General features: G+C 36.4%; 1 protein-coding gene across 1 annotated transcript in view; it reads left to right on the top strand.

Annotated features, from left to right (window-relative positions):
• CEP57 (centrosomal protein 57) overlaps positions 1-20,303 on the top strand; it is a 44,603-nt gene extending 24,300 nt beyond the window's left edge. Inside the window, exons 3-11 of the mRNA XM_024731301.1 lie at positions 2,473-2,652; positions 3,012-3,133; positions 6,491-6,607; positions 7,655-7,732; positions 10,499-10,606; positions 11,148-11,225; positions 16,159-16,397; positions 17,226-17,370; positions 19,074-20,303. Coding sequence (XP_024587069.1) covers positions 2,473-2,652; positions 3,012-3,133; positions 6,491-6,607; positions 7,655-7,732; positions 10,499-10,606; positions 11,148-11,225; positions 16,159-16,397; positions 17,226-17,370; positions 19,074-19,307 — 1,301 coding nt within the window. The 3' untranslated portion in view covers positions 19,308-20,303. The remainder of the gene's footprint in view (positions 1-2,472; positions 2,653-3,011; positions 3,134-6,490; positions 6,608-7,654; positions 7,733-10,498; positions 10,607-11,147; positions 11,226-16,158; positions 16,398-17,225; positions 17,371-19,073) is intronic.
• The last annotated feature ends 5,419 nt before the right edge of the window (positions 20,304-25,722 follow it).

Here is a 25,722-nt window from a genome sequence, read left to right as displayed (position 1 = left end):
ATGTGTATTCTGTTGTTTTTGGATGGAATGTCCTATAAATATCAGTTAAGTCCATCTTGTTTAATGTATCATTTAAAGCTTGTGTTTCCTTATTTATTTTCATTTTGGAGGATCTGTCCATTGGTGAAAGTAGGGTGTTAAAGTCCCCTATTATGAATGTGTTACTGTCGATTTCCCCTTTTATGGCTGTTAATATTTGCCTTATGTATTGAGGTGCTCCTGTGTTGGGTGGGGCTTCCCTGGTGGCGCAGTGGTTGAGAGTCCGCCTGCTGATGCCGGGGACACGGGTTCGTGCCCTGGTCCGGGAAGATCCCACATGCCGCGGAGTGGCTGGGCCCGTGAGCCATGGCCGCTGAGCCTACATGTCCGGAGCCTGTGCTCCGCAGCGGGAGAGGCCACAGCAGTGAGAGGCCCGTGTACCACACACACAAAAAAAATCTATTACATTTTTTATCTGATTATTCCAGGTATATCAAAGAATCATTGTTCCTTTAAATACTTGGCTTATGTCTGGGCTGTTTTCCTATTCTCTTAGTCTTCTCAGTTGGTTTTTCAGGTTTCTGAGTGTGTGTATTCATGTTTCATATCTGTGTTCTTTCTAATTAGATTGTAGTCTCATTGTATACCAGCAAGAATAAGCTGGCTATATTATAAAATGTATCATTCTTCTATTTGCGGCCTGCCACATCCTAGGCACTGAAAAACTTGTTGAATTAATGACTTAGGTTAATACATGGGAATGCGTGCCTTGTTTTTAGTGAGAAAGCTCTATTTTTAAAAGATGGTAGTTCTTCCTACTTATTGTATAGTTTACATGAAGTTTTATTTAAATCATTGTTTAGGTGAAATGATTCTGAATATTTAATTGGTAAGAATAATTTTGAAATGTTTTAAAGATTTATATACTGTGGGAGACTGGCAGAATTGATGTTTATATTATAAAGTTTTAGTAATGAAAATACTGGCGTAATATTAATGAAACCAGAGTAGAAGAAAGTCCTGAAACTGTCTTGGGTATGTGTAAGTAATAATTATATCTGTATGTATAGATATATGTGTGAACTTGGTATATGATAAAGTTGCCATTTAAAGTTCTTCCTTCAATACGAAAATGTTTGTATTGACTTTTATTTGACTTGAATTAAATGTGAAAGTGTATGAAACTATAATAAAGGAAAATACAAAGTTTATCTAATTGAGGTTACAGAAGAACTTCTTAACAAAGAACTTGACGGGAAAGATTGTTAGATATAGCTATGAAAAATCAAAACATCTTTGTATCAAAACTAGAATTAAAGACAATAAAATGGAATGGGGAGACTAATGAAAAATGGGCACAGAAATTCATAAAAGACGGCCAACAATATATAACAAAATATTTAATCTTTTAATAGAAATGCAAAATAAACTAACCAGAGTAGCATGGGTTTCTTAATCAGAATGGTAGAGATATTGTAATTAGTGATGGTCTATATTGGCAAAGACATGTACTTCTGATGAAAGTACAAATTGATAAAACACTTTTTGAAGGTACTTTGCTCAAGGGTCTTTAAAATATGAATATTCTGGGACTTCCCTGGTGGTCCAATGGTTATAAGACTATGCTCTCTCAATGCAGGGGGCCCAGGTTCAATCCCTGGTCAGGGAACTAGATCCCGCATGCCACAAGTAAAGATCCTGCATGCCACAACGAGGATCCTGTGTGCCACAGCTAAGACCGTCTGTGGCCAAATAAATAAATATGTTTAAAATAAAAATAAATAAATAAAATATGAATATTCTTTGATCCAGTAACTTAGTTTTTCAATTACTAATTGGTCACAAGGAAATAATCTTTTAAGTCTATCTGATTGCATGAGGGAATGCTCGCAGTTCCATAATGCTAAGTGAAAACACTTAGATCAATTTTGATCTCAGTTTATGTTATACACATAGGAAAAGATTGAAAGAAATGACCAAAATTGATAGTCATTATCTCTTAGGATTATCAGTTCTTTGTTGTATTTTCCTGTGCTTTCTACAGTGAATATGTATTATTTTATAATCAAAAGCTTTTTGAGGGGCAGAGTGCTTAGGGTTTTTTTTGAGATCAAAAAGAAATAGTCCTTTATGTGCTTGACTGTTTTTAGCTCTATAATTGGATTCTGCATGTGATCCTATTAGTAAAACAAAATATTTATAGTTAATAATGTGCCTTGGGACAGTTTATGAATTATGTATGATTAGCTAAATATTTTTACCATTTTATAAAATCTTTGAAATGTTTTTACCATGGCATTTTTTACTTGAGTACCTAGCACATTTCAGAGACTCAAAAGATGTCTTTAAATGGAGTTTTTTAAACAATTACCATGTGATGATAATTCCCAAAGAGTGATTCTCCATCAATTTTATTTTTTATTTAGATGAATTTATTCTTTTTCAGTGAACTTTTTCCGTATGTATTATAGTATCCGTGTTTGTATTTGGCAGCTATATTTTCTGCTCTGAAGAATCTTCAAGATAAAATTCGACGTTTAGAACTTGAAAGGATTCAGGCAGAAGAAAGTGTGAAAACCTTGTCTAAAGAAACAATTGAATATAAGAAAGTACTGGATGAACAGATACAAGAAAGGGAGAATTCAAAGAATGAGGAATCAAAGCACAATCAAGGTTTGTTTAATTATGAAAGAAATGAAACACTATCAAAATAAGTATTGTAAAATCACTCTAAAAGAAATTCCACATTAGTGTTTTCTAGTGCTTAGTGTCTTCGAGCACTACAAAATTACATTTGTATTTGGGAGCATTTTGTGGAACAAGTGCTGATGTCCTGTATTATATTTACTGTCAGAATTCAAGGCAGATTAGACTAACATACAGAAAGAGAATGACTTAGGTCATCTGAAAAGGCTTCTAGAGCTACTGGAAAATGTTTATTATATATACTGTAGATTCATGTTAAGCAGGTTCTTAAAACTAAAACTTCTGCGAGTGAGCTGATTTCTGCTTTTCTTATGAATTCTTTTTAGAGCTGACATCTCAGCTGTTAGCCGCAGAAAATAAATGTAATCTTTTAGAAAAACAATTGGAATACATGCGTAACATGATAAAGCATGCAGAAATGGAGAGGACATCTGTATTAGAGAAACAGGTATGTTACTTCATAGAGTCACTCTCAAGAAAAGTTAGTTATAGAGAAAATTAAGTTGATATAAAGACCTTTTTTCTCAGTGAGGACTAATGCTGCTGTTACAAATAATCAATTCTCCGTCCATCTTAAAAGATAATAGTACCAGTAGTTCATTTTGAAAAACTGCTAGTGGAAGCTTTGAGAAAAATGTGGTTTGTTTTTTCAGCGAAGCTAAATAGAGGAGTTTCCTTTTTGGATGACCCTCACACACACTGCCATATCCTCTACACACAGCTTTAACAGCTTCTGCTTTGGAACAGTACAACAGCACAGGACTGAAATTACTTGGGATCAGTTATGGTGTCTGAAGATTTGATTGGTCTTCATTGTTATTGCTGTATTTGGTAGAGTTTTACTTAAATTGGAAAAATACTACACATTTAATTGTGTTTTCTTTTCAGGTCATGTTAACTTCTTTGTACATTATCAAAAGTATAAATAAGCATATTATGTACCTCTCTGCCTCTTGAATTTTGTTTAAAGACTCAACTCAGGTAGCACATTTCAAGGTTCTTTATACTTTGAAAGACTTTTTTACAGTTGTTATTTTAACAAAAATATTTTGCTCTGTCAAACCAGAGGTATTTTAATTTAAGTAACCTATGCATTTACGAGAGGACATCTGCAATATCAGTCTCGAATATATTTTTTTAAAACATACCTCCTTTTCCTATTATGAATATAGAATTTGATTTCATCATGAATACCATAGTTTCTGGGCATCTTAACTTTATTATGCAAAAGTTGAATGTTTATATGCTTAATATTTTGCTGGGTACTCTGCAGTGTGAAAGAAATTAAATGCTTTCCACCTCAGTCAGCTTTCAGTCATAGTTGGAGATATCAAAGAAATATTTGATTAAACAACAATATTTAAGAGGATGTTTCAGCAATTTTCATTTGTATTATAGGTCTCTTTACTATGCCATTGAGTTTATTTGTGACCATATTTTTTGTTTCCATTTGGTTCCTCTTCAGTCCACCTATTTTTGTTGTTATTTTAATGTACCATTACTTTGCTTTTTATTCCTTCATTTTATCTCTTTGAACACTATAAAAATTCCTACTCTTAAAATCATTTTTTTTCTTATGAGAACTGTATACGTATATATATTTTTTTATGATGAACTCTTATTCTTTGGAGTTGTTTATCTTGGGAATTCCATACTTCTAAGTTGTGTAGGCAGCCTTATGAAATGGTTGTGGATTTGCCTTTGCTGGGGCTTGATGGGTTTCCCTGGTTCTGGTCTGAATTTATGATAATTTGTTGGCTTTGGGCTCCTGCGTCGTGCAGATGGTACGTTGCCTGAAATTTATGTCATGTTCCTTGTGTATCTTATACACCAAGGCTATAGTCTTGCCTCGTGTAATATTTGGCTTCAGTATTACTTGCTTTTGATTTATCTTTTTTGCATCTGAAGAGTTCCCTTTCTTCAAACTTGCTATGCAATTATTATTATTTCTGTGTTTTCTCTGACACTTTTATGTGATGGATGGGGTTGGGAAAGGGATGGTGAGTTAAATCTGATTGGAAATGGCAAAACGTTACGTACAATAATACGCAGTTCTCTTCATTGGCGTATTTCTGTTCTCGGGTTAGAAAGCGTCTGTAAGACAACCGTGAGATGTCTTGACTAATATTGATATAGCTGTTAGACAAATGTGTGTGTATATATATATATATATCTTTGAATTAAGCCCTGTTTTCATCAGTAAAGTTTAATTAGCCCATTTTATGAGTGGTTCCAATACTGGAAGTGAAGTGTGATTTGTGCCAATATTTAACTCAATGTATTATTTCAAGGGCAGTAACTATCCGCTAAGGTAGGTAGGAGGAAATTAGTAGTTTACAGAAATTCAGGAATTTATTGGTTTGTATTACTTTGTCATATTCAAATTTCTGTTAGTATGATACCTATTGCTATAGACTTGTATATGAAGATACACTGTTTACAAGTTCATGTGCTTAATGTTTTGCTTTTTACCAGTAGACCTCAGTTTAGCATACTTCCACTTCTTATCCTAGTTTAATGGTTTATCCTGTGGCTGTCAGTCCTTAAATCTGATAGGTGGCAGTCTTTTCAAATCCTTGACCCTAAGCCTGAAAAAAAAAAAAATGATAGATGTTTTGCGTAGAATTCAGAGGAAGTGTAAATGTTACATACCAAAACTGTGATTATTGCCTTAATTAAGAGATTAACTATGTTAGAGAACCAGACTAATTACAACTATTTGTGTGTAGCCTATATGTCTAGTAAATACCTTCATTCAGAGCGTATTAACAAGTCTTAGTATAGAGAACCAAATGTTAGTATATAATAAGAACAAGATTTCACTTGTATTTGTTAATTTTCCTCTGGTTTCATCTTAATATTGTTTTCCTGGAATTCCTCTGTAGTACCTAAGTAGTTGTATGAAAAGCCAGACAACATCCTTAGTACTTATTTTACTTGTAACTGGAAGTGTGTACTTTTTATTTTATATTGGAATGTGGTTGATTGACAATGTTGTGTTAGTTTCAGGTGTACAGCAGAGTGATTCAGTTATACATATACATGTATCCATTCTTTTTCAAACTATTTTCCCATTTAGGTTATTATAGAATATTTAGCAGAGTTTCATATGCTATACAGTAGGTCCTTGTTGGTGATCAGTTTTAAATACAGAAGTGTGTACATGTCAATCCCAAACTCCCAATTAATCTGTCCCCCTCACCTTTCCCCTTTGGTGACCATAAGTTTGTTTTCTAAGTCTGTGAGTCTGAAGAAACTTAGTATTTTTTTGATTTTTCAAAGGACTGATTTGTAAAAGTCAGTTTTACAATTGTCATGGTCATAGCCTACCTTTTCTCAAGTAAAGCTGGTTAGTCTCATTTTAGGTTATTGGGTTTTTTGCCTGGTTACGTTTCAAGGTTTTATATGGTGAAGGTATCTCAGATTCCTTTTAATTTTTTCAGGGAATTTAGATTACTTTTGATTAAGACCTGTAGATCAGATACATAGGATAGAAACATCATGAATGAAAAACTATTCATAGGAACACCTTTCTAAAAGTATTATTTTCACTTGTCCAACAAGTATTTATAGCCACTCCACTAGGCAAGTGGAGACCACAAAAATCAGAGGCTACTGTGATTGTGTTTTATAGTCTTGTAGTATAATAACATATATGTAAGTATAAAATAGTACACTAAAAATATAAGAACTTTGACTAATCAAAAATAAATAAATAAAAGCCAGACAAGTAGCATAGTACTCTCAGTGTTAGTTTTTCAGTTTTTTGTCAAATTATTATGCTGTATTTAATATTGTTTCCCAGGTTTCCCTAGAAAGAGAACGACAACATGATCAAATGCATGTTCAAAACCAACTTGAAAAATTGGATCTTCTTGAACAGGAGTATAACAAGCTTACCACAATGCAGGCCCTTGCAGAAGTCAGTGAAAATCTTTTATACTCATCAATGCATAATATTGGTTCTTATGTAAAATTGGATATTTTATAGGAAAAAAAGTGACCTTGTAGCAAAGAAACTTATAGGAATTTTTTTAAAGGAAGAAATGTAAATTTGGAGAGAAAGTTCACATTTTATCATCTTAGTGTACATAAGGAAGGAGTTCGTTTTGAAAATGTTGAAAGATGAAGTGTTTTTGAGTATCCTTAAGGCTTGTATCACTTCGTTTTTGTTCTCTGAACTAATTTTAGTTTTTTGGTTTTTTTAAAAATTTTTATTTATTTTTTGCTGCATTGGGTCTTTGTTGCTGTGTGCAGGCTTTCTCTAGTTGTGGTGAGCGGGGGCTACTCTTCCTTGTGGTGCGCAGGCTTCTCATTGCGGTGTCTCCTCTTGTTGCAGAGCATGTGCGCTAGGCACGCGGGCTTCAGTAGTTGTGGCATGTGGGCTCAGTAGTTGTGGCTCACAGGCTCTAGAGCTCAGGCTCAGCAGTTGTGACGCATGGGCTTAGTTCCTCCGCAGCATGTGGGATCTTCCCAGACCAGGGATCAAACCCGTGTCCCCTGCCTTGGCAGGTGTATTCCCAACCACTGCGCCACCAGGGAAGTCCTAATTTTAGTCTTAATTGATTCATTTGGGAAGTATTTAATACCACTGAGACTATAAAGTTTCAGATTCAGCTTCCGTGTAGCCCAGGGGTCCCCAACTGATGAGGAACCGGGCCACACAGCAGATGAGTGGTGGGTGAGCGAGCAAAGCGTCATCTGCTGCTCCCCATAGCTCACATTACTGCCTGAACCATCCCCCCGCCAACCTCATCCGTAGAAAAATTTTCTTCCATGAGAAACCGGTCCCCAGTGCCAAAAAGGTTGGGGACCGCTGATGTAGCCTATATGGCCTCATACAGAGGCTGTGTTCTTTGCCCGTGAATTTTACCCATAATTCTGTGGAATTGCAAAGGAGAGTCATGGATAAAAATTTTACAAATAGACACTGAAACTCTTTTCACTATTATCACTTTTATATCACTAGAAAAAAATGCAAGAGTTAGAAGCAAAACTCTACCAAGAAGAACAGGAAAGGAAACGTATGCAAGCTAAGGCAGCCCAGGTAAGTTGAAATGTGAGCAGGTAGGCTCCTCACATTTCATGCTACTCTTTAAATAGATGTAGATGTGCGCTGCTTTGATTATTTATAATTTGGAATGATCCAATATATAAATTTGCAGACTTAGCTTAATATGGAAAACTATAAACATATTTTTACAGACAGAAAGTAAAAGCTGAGCAATTCTTTATGGTTTTTTAAATTGTGGGCTTTCTATCAGCTTTATTATTTTTAAATCAATAGACTAAAAAATATCAGCGACTGTATACATAATATAATATGTAATCATCTAAAACTTTTCACATTAGTCACTACTGGAAATGTTTGAAAGCCTCATTCAGTATCTTGCTTGTAAGTGCTTCCTGTTTTTGGTGGCCTCGAGACACCAGGACACTAGCTGAGGTCGTGGGCTACACAACAGGTGGTGACCCATACTAATTTACAAAAGCCACCATATAAGGAAAATGAGCTCTTCTCATTTCTAGCCTTGAATTTTTATCCCATGCAGTGGCCACCAGGTAGAATAGGTGAGGCAGTGTGAATTCACAGAATCATTGAGTTTGTATATACCAACTAGAACTGCATTTCTAGAAGATATAGCAGCATTTCTATATCCAACAAATCTTACAGGCTAAATAAAATACTTCTGTTTATAACTGAAGACTCTCCCCATGTGAGCTTATTAATTCAAATACCTCTTGTTTATTGCCCCTCCCCTTCCAAAGTCTTTAAGTTTTATAACATTTACATGTATCTTTTCTCATAATATTAACACAAGAAGCAGGTCCTGATTCCAAAACAATTAGGAGAGGAGGCTCTGCAGTTCAGGTTGTGGCCAGATGCCAACGGTGTCCTGGGCTCACTTCATAAATGTGCTCGCAGGACTATAAACATCTATTATCTCATCTTTGTTATCTTGTCTATTTTTTCCAGTGCTTCCCATAATTCATTGACTTAACATATTCTCTTTCTATTAAACGCGATATATTTTCTTTTTCAAATATTTACCTTCTGATCAATTTGTATGTACTTTTTACCTCTCTGTGCTTTCTGAGTTATATAGTCATGTGGCTTTATTTTTGACCACCAACAAATTTTGAAATTACTTGATTTCTCTCCCCATTCCACTTTTTAGGGTAGGTAGGCCACTTTACTGTGCCTCTGTTTCCTCACTCATAACATGCAAACTTTAAAGTTATGCTTTATATACACTGTGGTGGTGAGTTCTACTATACATGAAATACAGAATTAACAAGTTATTTTATGAATTTAAAAAATTATTTTGTGGTAGTTTTATTTTGTATTTAGCAGGCAAAATGTTGGGACCAAATCAGTTATTACTGATAATATATCAGTAAAGGTTTTGAGTTCTGAGTTCTGATAGTGAACACTGTTGTGGTAGAACAGGGGCCGGGGTTGATACATGGTACCAAGTCTAACCATAATTTGTGTAGTCCTGGGTGAGATATGTAACCATTCAGAGCTTGGGATTTTACCACTGATACTGGTCTTTATTTTACATCTTCTTAATGTTGGAGAGATCCAACAAGAGAAAATATAATGAAAGCACTTACAAATGTTAAAACTCTGCCACACAAATATATGACAGCTACTGGGAAGAACTTAGGAAGTTAAAATAGTTCACATTTTTTTTGTTTTGTATACTCTTCAAATTCATTGGCTTCATAGGTCTTCCAGAGTAGTGATTTCATGTTCATGGAATTATGTCCATTCAGTTTACTACGTATAAAACATCGTTAGATGTGTGGGAATGTAGACACTCCTGAGAGTAGGAATCCCTGTGTTCCTTTGTCACTGAATAAATTCTATCCCTAAAGAATGCAGTCATTGTGGGAAGCATTAGTAATGATCTCAGGATTTCTTTTAACTAATCCATTGGTTCTGAGTGTTTGAGCTCCCTCATAATTTCCTGAAGAACTTTAGAATACTTTTAAAATATAAATTTCCCCAGCCTGGAATGTTTAAAATCATGATGTCTGGAGAGGCACCTAACAATCTGAATTTTCTCATAAACTCCAGACAATTTTGATACATAGGCAGGTTTGAAAACCCCTATTCTAGACAAATACACATGAACACAGACACACACGAACACACACATACCTGTGTATATGTATGTAATTATATTTTTTAAGGAAAGTTGAAAACAGCAGTCCTTGTTTGAAATCCTTAGTAATTGTTTGTGGAATTTCTACCATATTAAATTAATGTAGTTACTAAGCTAGAGAAAAGGGCTTGATAACATTCTCTGATATACTTCCCAGTTGTTTTGGACATAGATTTCCAGTTCCTTTTTCTTACATTGTTAAGTGTATGAGTTTTTAAAAGAGGAAGAAATTGTACTTTGTTCTCCAGCTGCTTTGTGTCTAACGCTGTTGTATATGCTGTGCGTGACAAGAAGAAAATGTTGAAACATTGGTTTGGAGTTAGAAATACTGCCTTTAACTCATTAGATATAATTTAAGGACCAACCTCAAATAAGGAGCTAAACGTTTCCAGGCTAAGTGAAAGGACAAATTATAGGACAGCACTTTAAGTAAATTGAGAGAGTGGTATTGATTTAAAATATTGGATAAATGTTGACGGATTGATTCCAGATATAGCTACACAGCTATGATGGGTTTTTCATTCTATACTATACGATACTACTGTAGGTTTTTTTAACAGGCCTTTACATGGCAGATCTCAAATTTGAATCATAGCTTTTATTTCTACAGTATTAACTTCAGGCTCTCATATTTTTCCTAGTTGCAGACTGGTCTAGAAAGAAATAGACTTATCTTTGAAGATAAGGCAACTTCATGTGTTCCCAATGCAAAAAGAATTAAAAAAAAGAAGTCAAAACCACCAGAAAAGGTATGAAAAAATAACCATTAAGTCAAAGTGCTGGTTATTACTTGGCATAGTTTATGTGAAAACACTTATAAACCATGTGGTACTTCAACCTTGGATGAGTAAATCTCTTTCATTCTCAGTTTCTTCATTGGGAAAATGGGGATAAGTAATACCTACTTCTAAATTTTCACCCTGACAGTGAGATAATATATATGAAAGTGTTAGAACTACACAGCACCGCACAAATGTTAGTTGTTATTCAGTATCGCATTATCTTTTGCACTTAAAAGTTTGTGTATATACACATGCACGCGTGCACACACACACAGTTTCTCTACTGAGACTGTAACTGATGTTTTGTCAGGAACTGTTTTTTCTTTCCTAGCCTTTCCTAGGCTAGGATATGTGTTGACGAGCATTATAAGGAACTCCAGACCATAATGCCTATAGAGATAAAACAAGCAGTAGCCCAGCAGTAAGCTGAAGTTTCAGGTTAGTCCTATATGGCCAGCTTTTATCATCATGTGAGTAAAATTGCTCTTCTTTTTCCTTTTCCATGCAGAAAGGTTCTAGGAACTATTTTGCTGCACAACCACATTATAGATTATGCTTGGGTGATATGCCATTTGTAGCTGGAAAGGTGAGTTGGTCGAACTCTGGCTTTTTTTGTACAACTTAGATCTTTGAATTAAATCCACTCATCTGCCTGTATACCTATAAACGGCGGAAATATTTTTCTGCTTTTTTACCAGTTGGATCATAGTGATGTGAGAATGAGATGAAGGAAAGTTTTATGGGACTGGGGGAGCAGGGAGGAGACTGGGGGGCACTTTAAAGCAGGTAGAGTCTATGCAGAAGGGAACTTATGAGCAAAAGCAGAGACTCTGGTTTGCAGAAGGTGTGGTTGCAGATAGGAAATAGTATATTTGTAGCACTGGATTTTTAGGATCAGCCCTGTTGATTTGTATTTAGATATAGATAGATATTTAAATGAAAAGAAGTCACATCCTCTTTGTCCTCACATGCTTATTACGTATAGGATTCATTCTCCAAGAAGCAGTCATACATAGACTTGAATCTTAAGTTCCTTCAGTGCTTAAAAATGTGGAGATAATTTTATCAAATATCAGCAAGTACTGGGTGATTTCTAAGAAGTGCTTAACATTGTGTTAGTTTATACCACTTTTTCATTAATGTTTCTGTTGCTGGTTATAGATGCCTTGAGTATCCAACTAGATTGTGAATTTGAGAAGCTTGAGGAGTAAATTTTAATTTTAGGTATTTATTTGTTTGTTTTAACCCCACAGTAAATCCTCAGTGAAAGCTTAGGGAATGAACTATTTCCTAGCTTTTCCACTTGCCCTTTGTAGATGCGTGCGGCCAAATCACTTTTAACAAGTTTTGTCGTTGGCTTTCCTTTACCCTAAATTTAACCTCTTCTTAGATTGCAGACCATCTTTTGACCTACCAAGGTCAAAAGGTTCATCTTTGAACCTTTGTTCCTAACCAAGGTTCTTCTACTTTGCCACAGAATCTTTGATTTGGGCTGGAAAGTTTCTCAAAGGATGACCAGCTGCATCAGAATCATTGACTATGCATCTGAAAAAGCAGATTACGAGGCCCCACCACAGTTCTGCTAAATCAGAATTTTCTGGGTGTGGGACCTAGAAAGTATAGTCAGTTGTTCCCGAGTCTCAATCTAATGTTCATTTAGATTTGGGACCCACTCAGTACAGTTCCCTGTCCAGTGTTTTCGTTATGTAAGCATCCAGAATAATGGTCATGTACTCTGTCCAAATACAGCTATTGATGAGACCTCATTATAGCCTCAAACAGCCCTTCACAGTTATAGACAGCTTTATTTGAAAGTTCTTAAGTGAGATGAAATCTGTCACTATAAATTCTACTCATTGGTATTTTTTTCTGCTCTCAGGGATCCACATAGACCAAATGAACCCTTAACTATAGGAAAATTTTAAAACTTTAGAAAATAGCTGTATCTTTTTTTTAACCTTATATTGATAATTAAGGGGTTTTTTTTGTTTTTGTTTTAATTAACTATTTTTTGGCTGTGTTGTGTCTTAGTTGCAGCATGTGGGATCTTTGTTGAGGCATGCAGGATCTTGTTGCGGTGCAAAGGCTCTTCATTGCAGTGTGCGGGCTTCACTCTAATTGTGGTGTGCTGGTTTTCTCTTCTCTAGTTGCAACACGCAGGCTCCAGAGCATGTGGGCTCTGTAGTTTGCGGCCCGTGGGCTCTCTAGTTGAGGCGCCCGGGCTCAGTAGTTGTGGCGCACAGGCTTAGTTGCCCCACAGCATGTGGAATCTTTGTTCCCAGACCAGGGATCGAACCTGCGTCCCCTGCATTGGAAGGCGGATTCTTTACCACTGGACCACCAGGGAAGTCCCAGATAGCTGTGTCTTTATTCTCATCTCCTTATTCTAGGTTATAAATAATTCTTTTTCTTCAGCTATTCATCATTAAGATATGCTTTATGAGTTTCCTTTTTTTTTTGCGGTACGCGGGCCTCTCACTGTTGTGGCCTCTCCCGTTGCGGAGCATAGGCTCTGGACGCGCAGGCTCAGCAGCCATGGCTCATGGGCTCAGCTGTTCCGCAGCATGTGGGATCTTCCCAGACCGGGGCACGGACCCGTGTCCCCCGCATCGGCAGGCGGACTCTCAACCACTGCGCCACCAGGGAAGCCCTTTATGAGATTCTTAACCATCTCCTCGCTCCCTTCCTGAATCGAATATAGTCCTCTAAATGTGGTGTGACTAGCACAGGATAGAGAGTCTTGGTCATGTTCTGGATAGTCTGTTAAATCAGCCTAGTATCACATTAATGTTATGGGGAAGCCACAGCATCCCTTTCACTCATTAATTCTAGAGTCATCTGAAGTAACAGGTCTTCTACTTAGTCTTAGCATCAGCCTCTCTAGGTCCTATACTTGTGGAGTTGATTTTTTTATACAGAATTTTTAATCAAATGGAGCACTTCAGGAATTGATTCACCCTATCCTACATTAGATTAGAATCTAGTTCACTTTTCCGTTATGTATGTGTTATCCCCAAACTTAATTTGCCTATCTTTGGTAATTCTCACTGAAGTCATTAATACTTGAACAGGACAGGTTCGAACATAGGGCTTTTCAACCTGAGGTCTTCTTTTGAAGTTTTAATTTGTACTTTTTGTGAAATATTCAAACAGCTAAGAATGTGCTGTCATCTGAGCGTTTCCCAAACTTATCTGTTGTGGAGGACCAGTTTTTATTTTTATTTATAGAGTCATAAACCAGTACATTTGTAAAGTGAAATAAAGGTGAATTACTAGAAAAAATGAAATTTAAAAGATAAATACACGTTCCAATTTTTTTAATTACTAGATTCAAGACATAAAATTTCCTTAATAGAGTCAGAAAAATAACAGGAAAAATAACTTCAAGATTCTTTTAGCTCTTCTAGTTCCTTTGCCTTTCCATGTGAATTTTAGAAAAAACTTCTCTACCAAAGAAAAGGTCTTGCTGGAATTTTGATAGGAACTGTATTAATTTGGGAGGATTGACATCCTTGTTGAATCTTTCAGCCCATGAGAATGGTACATCTCATACTTATTTAGATCTTTGATTTCTTTCATCAGGATTTCATCATACTAGTCCCATTCCTGTTTTATCAGATTTATATACAAATTTTTTTCAGCAATTGTAAATTGTGTTGTTTTAATTTCAGCTTCTACATGATCGTTTTAGTATTTTTGAGTTTTTATGTTAATCTTATATTCTGTGACCTTGCTGAATTCACTTATTAGTCCTAGGAATTATTTTTTGGATTTACGTAAGCTTTTTCTATGTGAAGAATCATGTCATTTGTAAATAAGGATAGTTTATTTCTTCCTTTTTAATTTGTGTGCCTTTTATTTCCTTTCTTGCCTTACTGCACTGGCTAGGATTTCCTGTATCATGTTGTAAGTAAGAGTGATGAGAGTGGATATCCTTGCCGTTTTGCTGATCTTCAGGGGAAAGCATTCAGTCTTTCACCAATAAGTATGATATTAGCTGTAGGTTCTTTGTGCTCTTTGTCAACTTGAGGAAATTTCTCTCTGTTCCTGCTTTGCTGAGAGTTTATACCCTTAATGGGTGTTGGATTTTTTCAAATGCTTTTCTTCATCAAATGATATGGTTATGTGATTTTTCTTCTTTACCTTGTTGATATGCTGGATTACATAGATTCATTTTCAAACATTGAACTAGCCTTGCATTCCTGGAATAAACCCCACTTGGATGTGGTATATACATCTTTGTATATATATTACTAAATTCAGTTTGCTACCTAACAACAAAAACTAGGATAAAAAGAGCATCTGTTTAGTTTAGCTGAGTGGTTTGTAAACCTGGCTGATTAGAATCAACTGGCAGACTTTTAAATGTACATTTCTAAGCCTTGACCACACACTGATTGAGTTTGGCATGCTACCTAGGAATCTGCATTTTAACTTGCTTATGGAGCCAAGTTGGCCCAGCCATCTGTTTATAAATTGAAGTTGCACATTGAGACTTGTTCAGTGTTCAAAACAAAAACAAAAATTTTGAGAGGGCTACCAGGTTTTTCCCGTTGCTTATGTGACAAACATGAACTTAATGTTTCCTACTAGAGGACAGAGAAATGAATACGGTAATAGTCTGTACCACCTGGAAGTGCTTACACTACTTAATAGGTGAAAAAGACATGCAAACACAATTACAATATATTGTGATAAATCCTGTGATCGAGATAAATGCCATAGGTGATCTGAGAATGGACCAATTAATTACCTGGATGTTTTAAGAAAGTCTTTACAAATCATGTATTTGAACTGGGTTTTTAAAAATGGTATAGGGGCTTCCTGGTGGCGCAGTGGTTGAGAGTCCGCCTGCCGACGCAGGGGACACGGGTTTGTACCCCGGTCCAGGAAGATCCCACATGCCGCGGGGCAGCTGGGCCCGTGAGCCATGGCCGCTGAGCCTGCGCATCCGGAGCCTGTGCTCCACAATGGGAGAGGCCACAACAGTGAGAGGCCCGCGTACTGCAACAACAAAAAATGGTATAAAAATTGGCACACAAAAGAAATGGCATGTGCAAATACAGTTCATTCAAATAGTGGAGAGCAGGTAGGAGATAGTGGGACATGAGGCCAAGGTGTAGAAGTTGCAGCTTAGTGTTATAGGGCCTTGATTTCTGTGCTGAGGAGTTTGGACATTAGAGTCAACGAGCTTAACGTTAAAGGGTGTCAAATAGAAGAAAGTGATCAGAATAATATTTTCGGAGGATAACTGATAGAACTATGGAGTTAGAGACTGAAGAGACTGGGAGCAGGGGACAGTTGGGATGTTCGTCCATAGCTAATAGAGATGGGTGTGTAGTAGATAACACTAGGGTGGAGAGTAAGGGGAGACTGGAGATGCACTGTACACCAGGAGGTTTGTGTCACAGGCTTTTCTGCAGAGGCGGAGAGGGTGTTTTTACCTAGGCTTAGGGGGGAAAGAGAAAACATTTTTCCAGAGGATGTGGCTTCAATTACTTCTCTTCATTTTCCTTCAGTCCACCAGCCCTAGCCATGCTGTGGTAGCCAATGTTCAGCATGTCTTACATCTAATGAAGCAACACAGTAAAGTCTTGTGCAATGATCGAGTAGTCAGCAGTGTTCCTTTGGCGAAGCAAGTGTCTTCACGAAGCGGGAAAAGCAAGAAGTCAGCAACGCCTCCGCCCTCTAGCAGCATTAATGAAGAGCTGGCAGAAGTCTTAGAGACTTTACAAGATGAATTTGGGCAAATGAGCTTGTAAGTTTCAGTTTTTTCATTTTTTTAGTTATATTTAGTTCTAAAACCTCATTTAACTTCTTGGTGACTTTATTAATTCTGTCTTTCATATTTCAATATTTTAAGAAATATTTGTTGAACACAGTCCTTGCACCAACCACTGAACAAGTTACTAGGACTTTAACCAATACAACTGTTCTGGGTGAAATCTCTCCTTTTTCTGTAACTTAAATGTTTTGGAGACCAAGGTTTACATTTAAGTTTTATTTCCTTGTTTGGGAGCTTGATCTACATTGACTTTGGCTATACGTAACTGGTAAGTTAGGAATTGAGTGTTTGAAGAACAAGATCCTTCTCTAGACTTTCCTTTTCTACATATGTAATGCTCTTGTGGGGGAGGTAGAGGTATAAATAAGTGCTTTGAAATTAAGAACTCTTCTTGCATTTGCATCCAGTACCTTTTTTAAACTTTTACACTATCACTAATAATATGGAAAATTTTGCTCCATTTTTAAAAATTGAGTCTTTTTTTTTTTTTTAGGTTTGTTTTTGTTTTTATGTGGACCATTTTTTAAGTCTTTATTGAATTTGTTACAGAATTGCTTCTGTTTTTTTATGTTTTGGTTTTTTGGCCACAAGGCATTTGGGATCTTAGCTCCCTGACCAGGGATCGAACCTGCACCCCCTGCACTGGAAGGCGAAGTCTTAACCACTGGACCACCAGGGAAGTCCCAAAATAGAGTCGTTTTTTAATGCGCAGAGCAGTGGTCCCATGGTGAGTGAGATGTAGTGGACTTAACCAGCTGACACAGGAAACTTAACCAAGCTCTCCTTCTGTTTTTTATACAGTGACCACCAGCAGCTTGCGAAACTTATCCAAGAATCACCAACCACTGAACTGAAAGACAACCTAGAGTGCGAACTGGAGGCATTAGTGGGCAGGATGGAGGCAAAGGCCAATCAAATAACTAAAGTTCGAAAATATCAAGCCCAGGTAACTGTTTTCCTTAACTCGTTTCTAATAATTAAAAAAACAAGAGTAAAACAGAACAAAATAACCTCTTTTCTTCAAATATGTTAATTGATGCCCTTGTAAGTGTATTATAGAAAGAAAGCTACAGGAAGTATTTTTCACTGTAGACACTTATTAATTCATTGCATTAGTTATTAAGAAATGGTGTTAAGCAGGCTAAGAAAGAGGACACTGTCTTGAAGTCTCAGAGTAGATTTTATAATCTAAAATACATCTTCCAAGTACTGAATATATTTAATATTCTTATATGAACAAGCTTTACCTCTGTGATGAGTTTAAATGGTTCTGAGTTTACCCAAGTCTTTTTAAAAACACCTAGAAATTCTTAATTTCTAAAGGAATAAATCGGATGTAAATATGTGAAAAAGATCTTTAGTTACATTTATGTTACTAATTAATAAAACAACCATGTATTTAGTATCTACTAAGTGCAATGGGAAGTCACACTCCAGGGTTTCCATCCAGAGAGAAGTGTAATGATTGGTGTATTTAAGAGAAAACTGTGACTGCCGGGAAGGGGTAGAGACAGGAGAGGCTGCGAGACCAACTATGCCATTTAAGCTTATCTTGATCAGAGGTCACCGGTGACTGCAGTTGGGGAGAAGTAGACAGATTTGAGGTGAGTCTCGGAAATAGAATTATCAGGGCTGCTTGCTGCTGGATATCACGTGGAGGGAGAGGACGGTGGTACAGCTGACTGAAACGGAGAAGACTGGTAGCAGAACAGGTTGGCAGACATTTATTAATTGGTTGCTGTGTAATAGGCACAATGCTGAGTGCTCTAGGTCATCTTATTTAATTTTCATGGAAGGCTTATGAGATGAGTATATATTTCATTTTACAAATGAGGAAACTGGAGCCAAGGTCCTGGGAGGTGGGCATACCCTAAAATGAAATTATGTAACTGGCCCAAGGACATACTGGCTCACTGGTAAATGGCAGAGGTATGATGCAGACTGGGGTCTTTGCAACTCCAAAACCTAGCTTTATAAGCATTTTTTTCCAAAGTTCACATACTAAAAATAAAAGAATAAATACAAGCAAATGATTCCTATAGGAGTAATGATCTAATTTGTTTCCTGTACATTAGATTTAACTTTATTCTAATGGAACACCAGTGTGCCAGCAGCGATTTATTTCAGCCAGCAGCTAAAGTAAAAATAAAGCTCCCTATCTGAAATTATTCTAAAAGGAGAAATAATAAAATTAAAAATCCTTTTCATAGTATTAATACATTACCATTACATCCCTTCATCCATCTGCAACGTGCTTCTTTGTCTGTGCAGACTAGTTTCTAGGATGCCTTTCTCCTTCGTGTATTAAAATCTTGTCTTCCATTTCCCATGTCAGATTTTTTTGCCGCCTCCCTGAGACCTTGCCCCGAACTCCCTTGCTTCTCACTCACCCTGTGCTGCATTTTGGCAAGTCTTAACTTCTGATACAGCACCAGAATTGATGTGTTGACTCTTGTTTACAGGTGTTTATGTCACTATATATTTTAAACACTGTTAAATGACTAGTACAATAGATTTTTGAAGCCTTTAAAAATATAAACCCAGAATATATTATATGCGTTTTAGTATGAGAGTTAGAAATAACAGTTTTCAGAAAAATATGTTTTCATTAATTTCTCCTTTTTTCCCTGCCTTGGTTTTTTGGTATAGCTGGAGAAACAGAAGTTGGAGAAGCAGAAGAGGGGATTAAGAACCACCAAAAAGACTCTTGATGAAGAAGGAAACAGCAGCGGCCGTTCTTCTGCAACCACAGGGACCACAAATAAGAAGGACTTTGCCAAACAGAGACCTGGAGAAAAAAGCAGGAAAAATCTTCAGTTATTGAAGGACATGCAAACCATACAGAATTCATTACAGAGCAATAGTTTGTGTTGGGATTACTGACTGGTACCAGGTCATAAATGTTATTCACATAATCCGTACCTCATCAATCAGATGTTGACAGTTTACTTTCCAGGTCTCATACTCTTAACGTTGGAATTAATTAATAGCAGGTATTAAGGGGCCCAAGCTTCATTACATAGGCTTCTTATGTTACATATCACAACTAAATGTTAACCCATCTAAGTGGAAACCAGGGGAGTTTTAAAGGCCAAGAAGCCACACATACTCTGTTTCCTTGTTTGAGATGAATTTGCTGTACTGAGATATTGCACTTTGTAAACAAATTACCAGTGTTTTACTTGTGGGTGTGATTTTTTTAATAGTTCTATATAGCTAAGTAAAATGAGGTTTAAATCATCAAAGTATGAGGCTGTCCCATAGGCAGTGTTTGAAAAGTCTCATTTTTAAATCTTCCCCTGGCGTGAATTGCCCACTTCTCCTTTTCAATACAACCATTAAATGTACTTTGCTTCAACTATTGATGGAGGTTTTCTATATTTAAATATTTATACATATTTAAGAGGATTGTTTTCTTTTGACACTTCAAACATTGATCAGTGTTAAATACACCTTTATCGATGTTAATCCACCATTAAAAAATTTTGAAGACCGAAGCATTCATTTTAAATCAGTTAACTGTGAAGATTACAAAAGCATGTTTAAAACTATAAACAAACTGTAAATGAGGTTTTAGAATGAAGAGAGAACGGGAGGTGTTGTAAAGCATATGTTTGTATTTTTAGATAGTACCTGTTTGTAATCATGCTATTTATTTCAAGGCATTATGGTTTTTAATCTTAAAACTTAGAAGAACCCCTTGGCTATTTTTTATTGGTGTACAGTGTGAGTGCAGTGTTAACCGTACACATGCAATTGTCATTGTGTTAATAATGTAAATCGTAATTTTGAATAGATCAAGACATGTTAACTTTTTATAAATTTGCCACTGAAATCAATAAAGCAGTTTTCTTAAGGAAACACTGAAATTTTCCTTAACAGCCTGTTAATAAAGGCTTTATTTGTTGCATTCTATCAAAAAAATACACTTTTAAATAGGACATTAACGTATTATGAGGAACAGTAAGAATATATGGTATTTACTACATAATTTACTTGCCTTTTTCATGCTTACATAGATACTAGGCCCAACAAAACTGGATTATCTCATGGTATAATGTTAAGATACTCTTAAGAGTACTAATGAACATGTTAACTAGATGACAGATATTAAAGCAATTCCTTTTTTGCCTCCCCTGGGATTGAAATGGAGTTCTAGGATTTTATCTAGCACAGCATGAATTGTAGTGGCTGTCTGGGCACTAAGCTTGTTAGGCCTTTTACTGAATTCATTGTCTACAAAGTTTTTAATAAAGTGTCCTTAGATTTGGGGGTATTTGTGAATCTCCTAAAATTGTATGTACACCTCTGCTTACATGTACAGTTTTCTTCCTTAGCAAGCAAGGTATGCTTACAAGCGGGCTGCACACACCTGAATTACACGTTTCGGTACAGTGCGGTGGTGGCATGTGTACCACAGAGGCGGTGGCACAGGGGGAGGTGAGGCATGGCAGAGAAGGGAGTGATGAACAGGGATCATTTCCTGGAGGAGGAAATGATGCCTAAACTCTACAGAACAGGAGTAACTCCATGGGAGAACAGTTCCAGGTCAACAAGGTAAAATGAACAAAAGCAAGGAGGCAGGAATCTGCCCTTTATATGGGAGAATTGGGACTAGCTGAGCAGTACTAGTACATAAAAGTTGAGGTATGCCGATGAGAATAGAAGCGTAAGCAGACAAGTGACAGGAGGCTCAGGAGCTTCGACTTAACCACACAGGCCTCTAAATTTTATATCCCTGATCGTAAAGGAAAAAGGTACACCTATGCAACCAATATTCACAGATAAATATAAAGTTATAAAACATAGAACACTCAAAAGTTTTGTGGAAATATATAAAAAGTGCTAAGACCACCCTCCCAGGCTTCCACACACCTCAATGGGTTATCTTTTTTTTTTTCTTTTAGATTTACATTTGTTAGAAACACTTTTATTACAAGTGTTTTTCTTCATTACATGCATTACAGAATGGGTATCATTTGCATGCACTGAAATAACACTGCTGAACACAGCTTCAGCTAGCTTTGTAGGAAGTATCTTTATTATGTCCTCTTAACATGCATTACAAAATGGGGGGGTATCACTTCCAGTCCCTAAAATGACACTGTGCTGAACACAGCTTGCAAGTAGCTGTGTTAGAAACATCTTTATTATAAGGGTTTCTTTTTAATTGAACAAATTTGACATGTAACATTGTATAAATTTCAAGGTGTACAATGTGTTACCTTGATACATTTAAATACTGTAATATGATTGCCACTGTAGTGATATTTATCACATATAATTATAGTATAATATTGTCTATATTCACTATATTATACATTATCTCTATGGCTTATTTACTGCTTGTTGCAAGTTTGTACCCTTAACATCGATCTTATCCCTCTAACCTCCATCTCCTGGTCACCACCATTTTACTGGTTTTTGAGTTTGACTATTTTAGATTCCACACATGAGATCATGCAGTCTTTTTCTCTGACTTACTTATATCAGTATAATGTGCTCAAGGTCCCTTCATGCTGTTGCAAATGGCAGGATATCTTCCTTTCTTGTGGCTGAATAATATTCTATTGTGTATATATACCACATCATTTGTATCCATTCATCTATTGATGGGCATTTAGGTTGTTTCCATATCTTGGCTATTATGAATAATGCTGCAGTAAACCTGGGAATGCATATATTCTCTTTGAAATTCTATTTTCATTTCCTTTGGGTATTTACCTGGAAGTATGTTAGCTCAATTTTGAAATTTTTGATGAGCCTCCATATTGTTTTCCATAGTAGTTGGACCAGTTTACATTCCCACAACAGTGTACAGTTGACCCTTGAACAAAAGCATTTCTGCATTCAGAGACTCAACCAACCTCAGATTTCACTGAAAAAAATTCTAAGTGGACCTGCACAGTTCTAACTTGTGTTAAGTGTCAACTGTATAAGGGTTCCCTTTTCACCACATCCTCACCAGCACCCGTTATGTCACTTCTTGGTGACAGCCATTGTAACAGGTATGAGGTGTCTTATTATGGTTTTTATTTGCATTTCCCTGAAGATTAGGCATGTTGAGCATTTTTTCATGTACCTGTTTGCCATTCTGATGTCCTCTTTGGAAAAATGTCCATTTAGTTATGCCCATTTTTTAGCTGGATTGGGTTTTTTTGTTGTTATTAAGTTGTATGTATCGTTTACATATATTTTGGACATTAAGCCCTTATTTAATATATGGTGTGCAAAAATTTTTCTCCCATTTAGGTTATCCTTCATTTTTTGTCTCTTTTGCTGTGCAGAATTCTGAGTTTGATGTAGTCCCATTTGTTTTTTGCCTTTGTTTGTGCTTTTGGCGTTATGTCCAAAAAATCATTGCTAAGACCAATATTAAGGAGCTTCTCCCCTTCTAGAAGTTTTATGGTGTCAGGTCTTATGTTTAAGTCTTTGATCCATTTCAAGTTATTTTTTTTTTTAAATTATGATTTCTGTTAATATATTCAAAGCAGGACTTCTTTGATTACATTATCAAAAATTGCCCCCTCGGGCTTCCCTGGTGGCGCAGTGATTGAGAGTCTGCCTGCTAATGCAGGGGACGTGGGTTCGTGCCCCGGTCCAGGAAGATCCCACATGCTGCGGAGCGGCTGAGCCCGTGAGCCATGGCCGCTGAGCCTGTGCGTCTGAAGAGACCACAGCAGTGAGAGGCCCACGTACTGAAAAAAAAAAAAAAAAAAAAAAATTGCCCCCTCATCTCCTCATTTACTATCCAATTAGCCTGTTTTATTCACAGCACTTATCACTATTCAAGTTAATTTTTGTGAATGGTGTTAGGTAGGCATCCAATTTCATTGTTGTGCATGTGTTCTTCTCTGGTTTCCCAGCACCACTTTTTGAAGAGACTATCCTTTCCCCATTGGGTGTTCTTGGCTCCCTTGTCAAATATTAGGTGACCACTGGGATTTAATTCTGGGCTTTCTATTCTATTCCATTGGTCAATGTGTCTATTTTTGTGCCAGTACCATAATGTTTTTATTACCGTGGCTTTGTAATATAGTTTGAAATCTGAACGCATGATATCCACAGCTTAGTTCTTTTTTCTCAGGATTGTTTTGGCTGTTCGGGGCTTTTTTGTGGTTCCACAAAAATTTTTGGATTCTTTCTTCTATGTCTGTAAAAGAATGCCTTTGGCACTTTGATAGGAACTGCACTGAATCTGTAGATAGCTTTGGGTAGTAAGGACATCTAGTAAAGTCCTCCATTGGATTCTTCCAATCCATGAACATAGGATGTCTTTCCATTCGCGTCTTCTTTGATTTCTTTCAGCAGCCTTGTAGTTTTCATTGTACAGATCTTTCACTTCCTTGGTTAAACTTTTCTTCAGTAGTATATTGTTTTTGTGCTATTTTGAGTGGGATAGTTTTATCAATATTTTGTTTTCAGATGCTTCATCATTAGTGTAAATGAATGCAACTGACTTATGTATGACGATTTTGTATCCTGGAACTTTACTGAAATTGTTGATTAGTCCCAACAGTGTTTTGGTTGACTCTGGGATTATCTATATATAAAACCAAATCATCACAAATAGAGACATTTTACTTCTTCCTTTCTGATTTGGATGCCTTTTTCAATTCTCTTGCCTAGTTGCTGTAGCTAGGAATTCCAATACTATAATGAGTATGAGTGGTGAGAGTGGGCATCATTGTCTTGTTCCTGATCTTAGAGGAAAAACTTTCAACTGTTCTCCATTAACAGCTGTGGGTTTATGGTACACAGTCTTTGTTATATTGAGGTATATTCTTTTTTTACCCAATCTGTTAAAGGTTTTTATTATGAAAGGATGTTGTATTTTGTCAGATCCTTTTTCTGCATTTATTGAAATGATCATATAATTTTTCTTTCATTTTATTGAAGCGATATATTATTACATTTATTGATTTGCATATGTTAAATCATCCTTGCATACAAGGGATCAATCCCACTTTGGTCATGGTATATAATCCTATTTGTGTGTCCTTGAATTTGGTTTGCTAATATCTGGTTGAGAGTTTTTGCGTCTATATTCAGCAGGGATATTGGTCTGTAGCCTCATTTGGTTCTGGTATCAATGTAATGCTGGCCTTGTAGATGACTTTGGAAGAGTTCCCTCCTCCTTAATACTTTGGAAGTGTTTGGAGGAAGATTGTGTTCATTCTTCTTTATATGTTTGGTAGAATTCACCACTGAAGCCATCTGGTACTGTAGTTTTCTGTGTTGGGATTTTTAAAATTACTGTTTCAGTTCCTTTACTCATTACTGCTCTGTCATGGAGATCTCTCCTCAGAAATGTGGGGTGTCACTGAAAAGCAATGGGACCCTCCAACTGCAGCCCACAAGCTGAGTAGACTTATACTTACCTTTTGCACTTTCCACCTCCTCTGCTGGACAGGTTGCTGCTGCCGCCACAGCCAGTGTCACCACATCTCCCTTGGCTCCCTAGCCTCCTTTGAGGTTTCATTCACCCAATTTCAGATACACAGATGAATCTCTCTCAGGTGTCCTGGTATGCTGTGCAGAGGCACTTGTGTCCAGTTATGGATGTCTGATTCGTTAGAAGTCAAAGGGAGAGAAAAGGAAGCACTGGTGCCACCGTGATGCTGATGTCTTCACTAAAGGATCATCTTAAAGGCACTCCACTTTGGAGACTCCTGCAAAAGGTAAAAGAAAACCCCTGGAAAGTTTTAAAAGGAGAAGTGACAGATTTGCACTTAGATTGCTCTGAATGGAATTTAGATTCTGAATGGAATTAGATTGCTTTGAATGGAATTTCAAGTGAATATGAGGGTATTAAGACTAGAAGTTTTAAATTCTTGAACCTCTTCAGTCATCTACATTCTTTTATGTGGCATCAGACCAAGATGATAAAGGCTTAAGGGAGGGAAATGGTACAATGCACAGAGAGAACGGATTTATAAAATATTTGGAATAGAAAACTTAGCTTTGATACTGACTGGTCACTTAAATACTGTTATAAATTTTCTTATAACAAATTTCAATGATCAAATCATTTTGGTACCAATTTTGCTAATACTGGATGTACTAATAACGGAAATTATACTTACTCATTGCAAAACCAAGAGCAGGGCAAAAGGTTCAGACTAGTGAGTTAACAAGTGAAAAAACACTGATTTTGAGTATTTGATTTATCTGATCAAACTGAACATTTCCTTTAGAGCAGCTGCTATGAAACACCCCTTTCCTCAAAAAATTCCAAATAACATTTCTGCAAAAGAAACTTAAGGCAAACAACTTAGAACAAGGACAAAGTTTAAAA

Source organism: Neophocaena asiaeorientalis, unplaced genomic scaffold, assembly GCF_003031525.2.
Source record: "Neophocaena asiaeorientalis asiaeorientalis breed wild unplaced genomic scaffold, Neophocaena_asiaeorientalis_V1.1 scaffold143, whole genome shotgun sequence".
Taxonomy (NCBI): Eukaryota; Metazoa; Chordata; class Mammalia; order Artiodactyla; family Phocoenidae; genus Neophocaena; species Neophocaena asiaeorientalis.
The sequence above is the reverse complement of the archived record's forward strand: the minus strand, read 5'-3'. Positions and strand labels throughout refer to the sequence as shown.